General features: G+C 36.6%; 1 protein-coding gene across 1 annotated transcript in view; it reads right to left on the bottom strand.

The window, feature by feature from the left end:
• Nucleotides 1–562: 562 nt before the first annotated feature.
• LOC103033703 (B-cell receptor CD22) overlaps nucleotides 563–12,590 on the bottom strand; it is a 30,087-nt gene continuing 18,059 nt past the window's right edge. Inside the window, exons 7-12 of the mRNA XM_049469989.1 lie at nucleotides 3,394–3,648; nucleotides 3,025–3,285; nucleotides 2,865–2,946; nucleotides 2,207–2,252; nucleotides 1,087–1,313; nucleotides 563–992 (exon numbers count right to left, since the gene is read on the bottom strand). Coding sequence (XP_049325946.1) covers nucleotides 947–992; nucleotides 1,087–1,313; nucleotides 2,207–2,252; nucleotides 2,865–2,946; nucleotides 3,025–3,285; nucleotides 3,394–3,648 — 917 coding nt within the window. The 3' untranslated portion in view covers nucleotides 563–946. The remainder of the gene's footprint in view (nucleotides 993–1,086; nucleotides 1,314–2,206; nucleotides 2,253–2,864; nucleotides 2,947–3,024; nucleotides 3,286–3,393; nucleotides 3,649–12,590) is intronic.

Here is a 12,590-nt window from a genome sequence, read left to right as displayed (position 1 = left end):
TGGATCTACCATCAGCTAAAATATCTCTTATTATTAAAGCCTTTTTTGTGGAAGGTATTTTCCAAAAAGAGGTAAAGAATGTCATTATATACAATTAAATTAAATATAAAATCCTGGTAGAAAGTTATAGTTAAAGAAAATCACTATAAACACTTAATTTGACAAAATCCCAAATTATTAGGTGAGAGTGTTTATATTTCATATTAAATTATTTTCGTTTGTGTGTTGTTTTTATATATTTTTGAATCTACATTTTTTTATCTTGTCTGACAAATTAATTTAATTAATAAATAATAATAAGAGGGCAGTCTAGTTCCACGTAAACAGTGATTACAAAACCAAGTATCTCCATTCACTGCTATGATGTATAATACTGTTATTTATTAATTAGCATTTTCAGACTTCTTATAACTTCTAATAATGAATGGCATTAATTATTATGACTGTAATTAGGTTATATTTGTATTATCTTACTGACCAATGATAGACTGTACAGCTCCAGTCAACAGTTTTTAAAAACAGATTCTAAATAAAACAAGACACAACAGCATGATTGTATGAATATATTGATATATTTAAGAAATCTCCACAGTTGAAAATCATCAGTTATATTTTACATTACAACAAAATACGGCACAAAACACACTCATAACTATTTATAGTAATGAGCTCATGTTCTCCAAAATCTAAAATGTAAAAAAAAAACATTAGAGAAGAAATAGCATTTAAAAAAAGGAAAGTCTTTATAGTTGCTTCTGTACCACCTCCCATGTTTGCCCACATTAGCAGTTCCCAATGTCACCATTAGTAGGCACTTTTCATGTATTTATAATTAATACTGTTTAAATGCGGGTGGATACACCTATTTAAAAAGCTTATTAAAAGAAACAGCCCCAATTCTCAAACAATTATAACCAAGGTAATTTATGAACAGTAATTTAGGTGATTATTTTACCCCACTGTAGATCACAGAGGAATCCTCAGGTGCATTTCTGTAAACCAGAAATTAAATAGAGTATTATCTGGAAAGCATGTTAAAGATCTTCTTTTTTATTTCAAATGAATGTATTTGATGTTCTAACACACCTGTGGTCTTGAGAAGTACGGGAAAAGTTGACACTAGCATATTGAACATCATCTTCTTCTGTCATCTTTATATCTTGACGATGGCAGTGCTGGATGTTACCATACTGAACCTCCTCATGGGAAACTGCTGAGCGTTTTTCGGTCCTAGGATTCATTGGTCTGGGGGGTTCAACTGTGGCATAAAGACCATCATCTTGATTGGCTGCAACATTGTTGTAGATGCTTTCCTAAAGTTTAGAAAAATGATGCAGTTCAGAAAAAAAACAAAATGAAACGTACACTCATAGCGATTTTACATTACATTACATTACATTACATTTGGCAGACGCTTTTGTCCAAAGCGACTTACAAAATTCAAGTACAAAAGTAATAGAAGTTAAAGGTAAAACATCTTTAGATAGGGCTTAAATGAGGTCAAAAGGGGAATAATGGGATAGAGGAGTGAAGGAGGGAAAGAAGGAAATGAGGTTAGAAGTAGTTAGTTTGTTAGAGGTGTTAGGAGAGTAAGTGCTCTTTAAAGAGCTCTGTCTTCAGGAGTTTATAAGATAGCAAGAGATTCTCCTGATCTGGAAGTGGAAGGTAGTTTGTTCCACCAAAGGAACTCTGGTTCTGGAATCTACTTCTGTTAGTGTAAACGCAGCGAACAGGTTTAAAATTAGGTTGCCAAACCAGAACGGTGCCGGTTCCATGTCGGAGGAAAAGTGCTAACAGACAGTTATTGTAAAAGCACTTGAAATAAAACTGAAAAGCTAAATTTGGGGATGGTTGGGATCAGATAATTGGCTGGGAATTCCAGTAAACATACTTCACCTTGCTATCTCTGGGAGGGTACCCTCTTAGGTGTTGACCAGGACCCCATCTCAAGGTCTGCGAGATGTCTTGGAGATGTTCTGACCCAGGTGTCTAACCATCACAGTTTAGTGTCTCGGATTTTTACATTTGACCTGCTTCCAGAACATCATCTTCAAGGACTTATTGTTTAATCACTACCTAATTCATCCACTTCTTGACGAGGATATACACTGATGGACAGATGGAATCTATAATTTCTAAAATTGTGTTGCATTCCTTGATACACAGGAATATGGTGTAATGATGTGCTGAAGCATTTGAGACTTACCTCTTTTGTTTTGGGGTCTTCAGCTACAGGACCTCTTCTCTTTCTCCTGAAAAAACACAGCAACAGAAACATTACAGAATTGAGTAAGATAAAGCTTTCTCTCCAGCATCTGTGTTAATCAACAGCATTCCACTGTGCTGTAAATGCATTATAATATGAGTAAGCTCTACTACAGTTAATATGAGGTACAGTGTTCATCATTATGTACATGATACTGCCAAAAGTATTCGCCCACTCATCCAAATCACTGAACTAAGGTATCAATCACTTCCATGGCCACAGAAGTATAAAAGCAGCAGATAGGCATGCATACAGCTTCTAGGCCAGTCATGAAATTTCCTCACTACTAAATATTCCACAGCCAACTGTCAGTGATATTATAACAAAGTGGAAGAGACTGGGAACGACAGCGACTCTGTGCTCTATCAGTGTAAAATAACAGAGCGGGGTCAGCGGATGCTGAGGAGCGTAGTCCACTTCATGTAGCTTCAGAGTTCATCACTACACACCTCCAAACTTCATGTAGCTTCAGATTAGTTCAAGAACAGTAGAATGGCCAAGCAGCTCCATCCAAAAACAATGCAGGCTAGCAAATATAGATTTGGCAATGTAGTGCATTTCCAAATTAACTGCATCAAAAAACAACCTATTATCTTACCTTATAAACAGTATGACGAGAGCGAGGATCAACCCAACACACCCGACCACGACTCCACCAATCACATACAGAGTAACACTCCCTGTGTAAAAAACAAAGGTCATAACTGTTTCACATAATTACAATATTGAATAATAGAGGAGTTCTCAGTCATTCGTACTTTTAAAATTCAGCAGCACTGCTTCTGATCCTCTAGATCCGTGTTCATTCTGAGCCTCACAGTAGTACTGACCACTGCTTTCAGAGTCCAAGGTAAAGCTGTAACTGTGTCCAGATCCTACAGGTGAGCTTCCACCATCTTTAAACCAGGTGTATTTCTGTACAGGTGGGTTTCCATCACTGCTGCAGGTCAGAGTCACTGAACTCCCCTCCACTATTTCACCAGAGGGACTGATGGACACTGATGTGTTCTTTGGAGGATCTAGAAACCAAAGTAAACAAGAATGAGATTATAGTCATAGCCGTTAAACTTTTAAAAATGAAGGATTTTATAAGAATCAATAACAGGAACAGGTAAACAAGTACTCACACAGAACATTCAGAGTTACAGCATCAGAGTATTTCTCTCCATGTTTATTACTGGATCTACACTTGTATTCTCCACTGTTCACAGAGCTGATGTTGTTCAGTGTGAAGTTTTCTCCTTTTGTCACTAATGATGTTCCTTTATACCAATAATATTCCACAGGTGGGTTTCCATCACTGCTGCAGGTCAGAGTCACTGAACTGCCCTCCACTATTTTACCAGAGGGACTGATGGACACTGAAATGCTCTTTGGGCCATCTATAGGTAGAATGGCACACTACAGTTGTGAATACATAAAAAAAGATAAAGATACCATTCATTCTAAATGTGTTGTTTTAGTATTTAATGACAAATGAATACTTACATAAAACATCAAGAGGGATCTCAGGAGAAAAAAGGTTCCATACACCACAGCTATACCTGTCTCTATTCTCCCTGCTGGCCGACTGCACGTAGAGTTGTTCAGTACTGGAGGATAAAGAAGCTCCATTTCTGTACCAGGTGAATGATGTTCTGTCAGTCAGTCTGCAGGTAGTTTTACATGTGAGAGTGACTTTATCTCCCTCCATCACTCTCTCAGGAACCTCCACCTGGAGACCTGCCAACAAGAGATAACACACTTCTACTGTATCATCCTCACATTAGCTGATTAAATGCTTAGTCTTAATCAGCAGGAGTTCATTAACACTGAGAATTTACTAGAATGCAGCTAAATCTGATCTGATATTCAGTGAGAATACTGATCTAGGATCAGATCCAGTCCTGTTTATGAAGATCTCAGTCCCAGAAACTGATCCTAGATCAGCACTCTTACTCTGAAATGCTGTGTGGATTCTGGTTCTCCAGTTCTAAGCAGTGTTCTTCAGGTGTGGTTTGAAGGACTGATGTGATTATATTACAGAACTGCTGGAGGAATCCTGTTCAGCAGTGAATGAAGTACAGTGTGTTATTTCTGCTGATGGAGCTTACCTGTTACTGAAAGATACACTCCATCTTTACCCTGAAACTTTCCTCCAGGTTTATCTGTTATAAATCTGAAGAAGTATTTAATCTGGTCGCTTTCTCTCACATCTCTCAGGCTGAGGCTGCAGTCGTGGTCTTTATCTCCAATATACTGAGCCCTGCTTTTGTACTGTTCTTCCTTTAACAGATCAGGAGGTTCTACATCTCTAACCAGCTCTTTACTCCAGAAAGCTGTTTTGACTGTGTGACCCTCTGGATATGAGTAAGTGCAACCCATGATCACTGTAGACCCATTTAGAGCACAGATAGATTTAGGGTAGTAAGTCACACCCCAATCATACTGAGCTCCAACTCCTGCAACACAGAATCCAGAAGAGAGTAAATGATGAGTCTGTGGGGGTCAGTCAGTAAAAATGCTGCAGAAAGTTTCACTTCAGCTCATTTCTAAACATGTTCATTTCAGCTGAGTGTGGAATAATCAGCTGCAATAAACTGAGATCATTTGGAGCTAAAAACACAAAGTGAGAGAAGCTTTACAGGTTTTGCAGTAGAGTGTAGGAGGAGCAGAAATCAACACACTGTACACACATAGCATGGCACAGACAGTGTACTCACATTTGAAATATTTTTAAAGCATTGTGCAGAAAGATCTCATAATGTAACAGACTCACCATTAACAATGAGCAGAACCATAAGTGTGGGTGGAGTTACTTGGAGTGACATCATAATAGCATATCTATAAACACAACAGGAAATAATTGCTTTTTGTTTATTTACATAAACAATCTGTACCTTTACCATTGTACATCGTAAACATCATATTGTGTCAAAACCTCACATCAGCCAAGCAATTACATTCTTGTTTTGTTTCCCTCCTTAGACACATCCCTGACTCTCTACCTTATATTTCAGCCAGTTAAATACCTTCCTGCTTTCTTCCAGATTAACACAACTCATCAAACACCTCCCTGACTCACTTCCAGATTAATTAAACTCTTCAAACATCTTCCTGACACTCTTCCAAATGAAATAAACTCAAGTATCTTTATGACACTCTTCCAGATTAAATCATCGAATCAAACACCTCCTCGACTCTCTTCTAGTTTAACTCAACTCATTAAACACCTCACTCTTCCAGATTAACTCAACTAATCAACCACCTTCTTGAAACTCTTTCAAATTAATTCAACTCAAATATCTTTCTGACACTTCCAGATTAAATAATCTAATCAAAAACCTCCCCGATTCTCTTTTAGTTTAATTTAACTCATTAAACACCTCACTGACTCTTCCAGATTAACTCAACTAATCAAACACCTCCCCGACTCTCTTCCAGATTAACTAATCTAATTAAACACCTCACTGACTCTCTTCTATTTTAACTCATAAACACCTCCCTGACCCTTTTCCAGATGAACTCAATTAAACACCATTCTGACTCTCTTCCATATTAACTCAATTTATCAAACATTTTCCCGACCCTCTTCCAGATTAAATAATCTAATCAAACACCTCCCTGACTCTCTGCCAATCAAATACCTCATTAGACACCTTCCTAACTCTCTACCATATTTAGGGCAGATAAATACCTCCCTGACCCTCTTCCAGATTAAATAATCTAATCAAACACCTCCCTGACTCAAACCCTCTCACCCTCTCCTCAGCCAGATAAACACCTTTCTGACTCTCTTCCAAATGATTTCAGTCAATCAATCAAATACCATCCGAATACTTCCCTTTAAAGACTCCTTTCTCGATTAACTCAGCCAATCAATCACCATTAGAGTTTAGTAAATAAAGGCATACTAAAATAATAAAATAGTAGAATGTTGTGTATGGTTAGGGTAAACTAAGTTTAGGTTTGAATTATCACCAGCTTCATTCAACTCCAGAAAACTGTCCACATGTTTATATTCAGAAGGTTCCTGACATACTTTCAGATTTGCCTTCAAAGGCCCTGAATGCCTTAGAGATATTAAATAGGATGCACAACAGCAACTTAACAAGTTAACACACTTTTTTAACTTCACTCAGTAGAAGTTCTGTTTCCAAACAGATTTTTCAGCCATTTTCAATCTCCAAATGCAGTAAAACAGCTAACACAAGTCAGTCGTAAACCCATAGCTTTTGTTTTCAGCTGTGATCTGGGAGCTTCTATACAAATTTAAATTAATATAATTAATTTAGAATATCATAAATAATATAGTATTTCTTACCTGATTGGCAGCAATCTTCTCACTTTCATTACTCACAGTCCGAAGCGCAACTGAAGCAACAAGCAGCTTTGAGTTTTTTTCAACTGCGTCAATTACTAAGAAGTCTGTGGCTTCTTACATTTACAACGTTCACACATTCGCAGTTTTAGCACTGCTCTTTTTTCTTTTTTTATTGCGCAAGTCCTTCTTTCTGCAGACACACCCCACTACACGAGCAGATAAAAATGTTCAAATGTGTCACAAACCTGACAAGCAGACTGGTTAATTTATATATGCCTGAATATATTCTTAATAGGTACTATAGGTAATATATTCTTAATACTGCTTTTAGGGAGTACTGTTTTGTGGTCAGTAATGCAAAAAAGAGAAAGGGCATGACTGACAGACTGACTGATGGGCATGCAGATAGAGAAATGAGAGAGAGAGAGTTGAGAGTTGAGTAATCTAGAAAGAGGAAGTCTGGATAATGCAATATCCTACCAGTGTAACAGGCCACATCCCACACAGACACACTCTGCTGCTGTTACAGACCTTGGGGGGAAGGTCATGGTGTCATAGATATACAAGCAACTTGCAGGCCTTTAGGCCTTCTGTTTAACTGGTTCTTTACAATTAATCTATAAAGACAATTTAAACTAAACATAGCACAGCACGTAAGGAAATGTGTGTTTGGTAGATTATTTCTTTGTTGTAATGCTGATTTGCACACATATTAACACTTATACTATTGAAAAGACTGTTAATTGCACTTTTAAATGGAGTCACATTTGTAAGAAACATGCATTTTGTTACAGTGTAGTGGGGAGATTGACTCAAGTACAGAGTTTTTTATATACACTACCGTTCAAAAGTTTGGGGTCACATTGAAACGTCCTTATTTTTGAAGGAAAAGCACTGTACTTTTCAATGAAGATAACTTTAAACTAGTCCTAACTTTAAACAAATACACTCTGTACATTGCTAATGTGTTAAATTACTATTCTAGCTGCAAATGTCTGGTTTTGGTGCAATATCTACATAGGTGTATAGAGGCCCATTTCCAGCAACTATCACTCCAGTGTTCTAATGGTACAATGTGTTTGCTCATTGGCTCAGAAGGCTAATTGATGATTAGAAAACTCTTGTGCAATCATGTTCACACACCTGAAAACAGTCTAGCTCATTACAGAAGCTACAAAACTGACCTTCCTTTGAGCAGATTGAGTTTCTGGAGCATCACATTTGTGGGGTCAATTAAACGCCCAAAATGGCCAGAAAAAGAGAACTTTCATCTGAAACTTGACAGTCTATTCTTGTTCTTAGAAATGAAGGCTATTCCATGCGAGAAATTGCTAAGAAATTGAAGATTTCCTACAACGGTGTGTACTACTCCCTTCAGAGGACAGCACAAACAGGCTCTAACCAGAGTAGAAAAAGAAGTGGGAGGTCGCGTTGCACAACTAAGCAAGAAGATAAGTACATTAGAGTCTCTAGTTTGAGAAACAGACGCCTCACAGGTCCCCAACTGGCATCTTCATTAAATAGTACCCGCAAAACACCAGTGTCAACATCTACAGTGAAGAGGCGGCTGCGGGATTTTGGGCTTCAGGGCAGAGTGGCAAAGAAAAAGCCTGAGACTGGCTAATAAAAGAAAAAGATTAAGATGGGCAAAAGAACACAGACATTGGACAGAGGAAGACTGGAAAAAAGTGTTGTGGACGGATGAATCCAAGTTTGAGGTGTTTGGATCACAAAGAAGAACGTTTGTGAGACGCAGAACAAATGAAAAGATGCTGGAAGAATGCCTGACGCCATCTGTTAAGCATGGTGGAGGTAATGTGATGGTCTGGGGTTGCTTTGGTGCTGGTAAGGTGGGAGATTTGTACAGGGTAAAAGGGATTCTGAATAAGGAAGGCTATCACTCCATTTTGCAACGCCATGCCATACCCAGTGGACAGCGCCTGATCGGAGCCAATTTCGTCCTACAACAGGACAATGACCCTAAACACACCTCCAAATTGTGCAAGAACTATTTACAGCAGAAGCAGGCAGCTGGTATTCTATTGGTAATGGAGTGGCCAGCGCAGTCACCAGATCTGAGCCCCATTGAGCTGTTGTGGGAGCAGCTTGACCGTATGGTACGCCAGAAGTGCCCGTCCAACCAATCCAACTTGTGGGAGCTGCTTCTAGAAGCGTGGGGTGCAATTTCTCCAGCTTACCTCAACAAATTAACAGCTAGAATGCCAAAGGTGTGCAATGCTGTAATTGCTGCAAATGGAGGAGTCTTTGATGAAAGCAAAGTTTGATGTAAAAACAATGTTATTTCAAATACAAATCATTATTTCTAACCTTGTCAATGTCTTGACTCTATTTTCTATTCATTTCACAATGTATGGTGGTGAATAAGTGTGACTTTTCATGGAAAACACAAAATAGTTTGAGTGACCCCAAACTTTTGAACGGTAGTGTATATTTATATATATATATATATATATATATATATATATATATATATATATATATATATTAGTATGTAGTGTAAAATGGACTTTTGTTGTAGTAAACATGATAAAAGTACTTACCTTTGATCAACAGCACACCTCCGTTCTCCCACAGCGTTCAGAGATCCAGTAATTCTAACCATTTTTCCAAACAACCTTCAGACTGGGTGATACGGGACATAATTTGCCCTGATAAATCCCTTTTTCCATGGTTATCCAGGCTCAAAGTAATTATTTAAAATTAGTAACTTAGTAAAATGCACAGTAAGTTGTTATGGGATGTAAACAGTGGTTTTTAATAAGCTTTTTGTGCATTTTTAAGTGGAAAAAGTGATTTTCTGTGGCAAATTATGCCCCGTGTCACCCAGTCTGAAGGGTGTTTGGACAAACTGTTAAAATTTCTGGATCTCAGAACGCTGTGGAAAAATAGGAGGTGTGTTATTCATTAAAGGTAAGAACTTTTTATCATGTTTTACTACAACAAAAGTACGTTTTACAATAGAGTTCTCCTTCAAGGAAACTTAGGAAAGACTTTCTGTAAAAGAAAACTTGGGAAAACTTTACTCTTTTTTCTTGTGGCTTCTTTTAATATCTCTTTTCTTTCTTTTACAAGCCTTTTGTTTTCTTTCAAGATCTTTTCTTTTTTTGTGGCTTCTTTTAAGATCTATTTTCATTCTTTTGTGAGCCTTTGTTTCTTCTAAGATTTTTTTTCTCTCTTTTTTTCTCTCCTTTTGTTACCCACTGTTACCAGCCACCCCTCTAACAAAGGTGTGACAAGTAACTGTTGCTTGACAGGGATTTTTTGAGAAGGGTAATGCTGCAGACCGGAGCCCCAGTGGGCGTGGCTAAAGGGCGGAGCATGTGTCAATCATTTTCGACTGCAGCCAATCAGATACTACACTTTCGTTGTCAATCACTTTTTATTAATCCAATCCTCAGACAGACCAAGCTGTCCGTCATTTTTTACTGCAGCCAATCACCTTAACAGATCTGTCAAAAGAAGGTGGAAACTGCGGTGCTACCGGTTAAACGTAGCGCGATTTAAATTTCTGAACAGCGGTGAAACTGAATGTGTTTTACAAAATACTATATTAACAGTTCAAACACATTTATGTGCTACTGTAGTTAGTCCTGCCTATATGCCGCTCTTAAACAGAAGTAACTGAATGAAACGTTAGAAAAGCCCTGACTTTAGATATTTTTAAATCAAAGATTAAAATACTTGTTTTTCTGGAATGGCACTTTCGTGTTTTTTTTTTCTTTATTGCAGTAATTGCATTAAATCATGTATATATATATATATATATATATATATATATATATATATACATATACATATGTACATACATATATACACACACATACATATACACAATTTAATTTTATTTATTAATTTTATTGCAGTACATAGATGCAAATGTGGGACTCCTAAATAAGTAAATAATTTCTGTATACCACACACAGCCTTACAGTAAAAAAGGCGATGTATATTAATATTGAAATTAATAGTGATAGTAACATTACAGATGATTAATGTGTTAAATGTTATGCAAAGGAGATAAAGATGCATAATGTATGAACTTAAGACAAGTGTAGAAATAATCATTTGGCAGTGATTAGAAGTTTCCATTGGAAAAGGGATCAAAAGTAAGTTCATTGTCATTTAAAAATTGAAAAGTGTTAATGGGCTCTATAGTTTGATTATATATGCTACCCCAGCCAAAAATGATTTGCACTGATAATCAGGAAATCAGTGTAGGCTACAATGAAAAAAAACTATGTCAGATTTGTCTCTATATATATATATATATATATATATATATATATATATATATATATATATACACGATTTAATGCAATTACTGCAATAAAGGAAAAAAAAACACGAAAGTGCCATTCCATAAAAACGAGTATTTTAATCTTTGATTTAAAAATGTCTAAAGTCAGAGCTTTTCTAACGTTTCATTCAGTTACTTCTGTTTAAGAGCGGCATATAGGCAGTACTAACTACAGTAGTGTGTGTTTAAACTGTTAATGTAGTATTTTGTAAAATACTTATACACATTCAGCAGCACCGCAGTTTCCGCCTTCTTTTGACAGATCTGTTAAGGTGATTGGCTGCAGTAAAAAATTATGGACAGCTTGGTCTTTCTGAGGATTGGCTTAATAAAAAGTGATTGACAACGAAAGTGTAGTATCTGATAGGCTGTAGTCGAAAATGATTGACACATGCTCCGCCCTTTAGCCACGCCCACTGGGACTCCGGCCTGCAGCATTACATAGATGGGTTTTTTTTATGCTGTGTCTTACAGCTGAGCCTGGTCAGTGCTAATTACCGCGGGGAATTCTGGGACTTGGAGTTTTTTGGCCCAGATCCACCAGCTTTTCTACTGCAGCTTCCAGGCCCTCTGCTGGTGGTTGGCGGTATAGTCTGCCTTCTTACACATTTTTTTGGATAAGCAGAGCTAAAAATTTGGTACATTTTTAATGGGCAGCTCTGCTGCTCATCCCACAATTTCATGTTCCTTACAAATGTGTCCCCATTTCAAATTGCCAATAAGCATTGATACAACAAAGAAATAATCTACCCAACACACATTACATTACTTTTTGTGCTGTGTTTATTTACTCACTTTACATACATATTGTAGCACAATTACATTGTAATGTTGTACACTACATTGTACACTTTGATTGAACCTAAATGTTCACTAGCATGAAAAACAATACAATAATGTGAGTTCGGTACATGAAACTGACAAACCATGAACCACAAACACTGCTGTTTCCTCCTTTAAAGGAACCTACAGTATGTACTAAAAGCTAATGCTTTGGGGGTTTGGTTCTGCTGGACGTACTGTTCCATTGAGGAACAGTGTTTGAGGTTCAGGGTTTTGACTTTCTCGTCCTGCATTCTCATTATTCACACAATAAGATAAACAATGTGCAACATTGTATAAGACCTTTTATTATCATAAATAATTATATCAATATATTATATTATTCAATTTATGTTATACAGTATATAGCAAACCTTTTAGAATAAAAAAAAAAAAAAGTCTATTAAAATAACATTTACACTTTAAAAGCAGGAAAACCTTTTTTTAATATAAAAATTTCTCATTGGGATGATGACAGATGTTTGGTCTAAGGTTCAGTCTTATTTGGCATCATTTACTTTATCATTTTATACAGGAATTCCACTTACAGTGTATCTGTATAATAGCAGTAGCCACATTTTATTCTTAGTTTTATTGTTATTATTACTAGTCCCGTTAATTTAAGTATGTGTCATTTTTCATGTCTGCAAACTTTTAATCCCAAACATTTAGAAACAACCCAACTTTAAATTTTCATAAAATTGTCGTAAATTTTTATCTATAGGAATGAATCACAAAATATTACGAATTCCCCTTTCTCTCCAAAGCTTTGGGGGAAAAAATTGGCAATTCACATTTTATTCAAAAGTTTGTGGACACTGCTATATATATGACAAACATTTGCATTCCTTCATTTAGCCAAATGTTTATGGACTGCAATA

Source organism: Astyanax mexicanus, chromosome 21 (assembly GCF_023375975.1).
Source record: "Astyanax mexicanus isolate ESR-SI-001 chromosome 21, AstMex3_surface, whole genome shotgun sequence".
In the NCBI taxonomy this organism is placed as follows: Eukaryota; Metazoa; Chordata; class Actinopteri; order Characiformes; family Acestrorhamphidae; genus Astyanax; species Astyanax mexicanus.
Note: the sequence above shows the minus strand (reverse complement) of the source record. Positions and strands in the feature narration are given on the sequence as shown.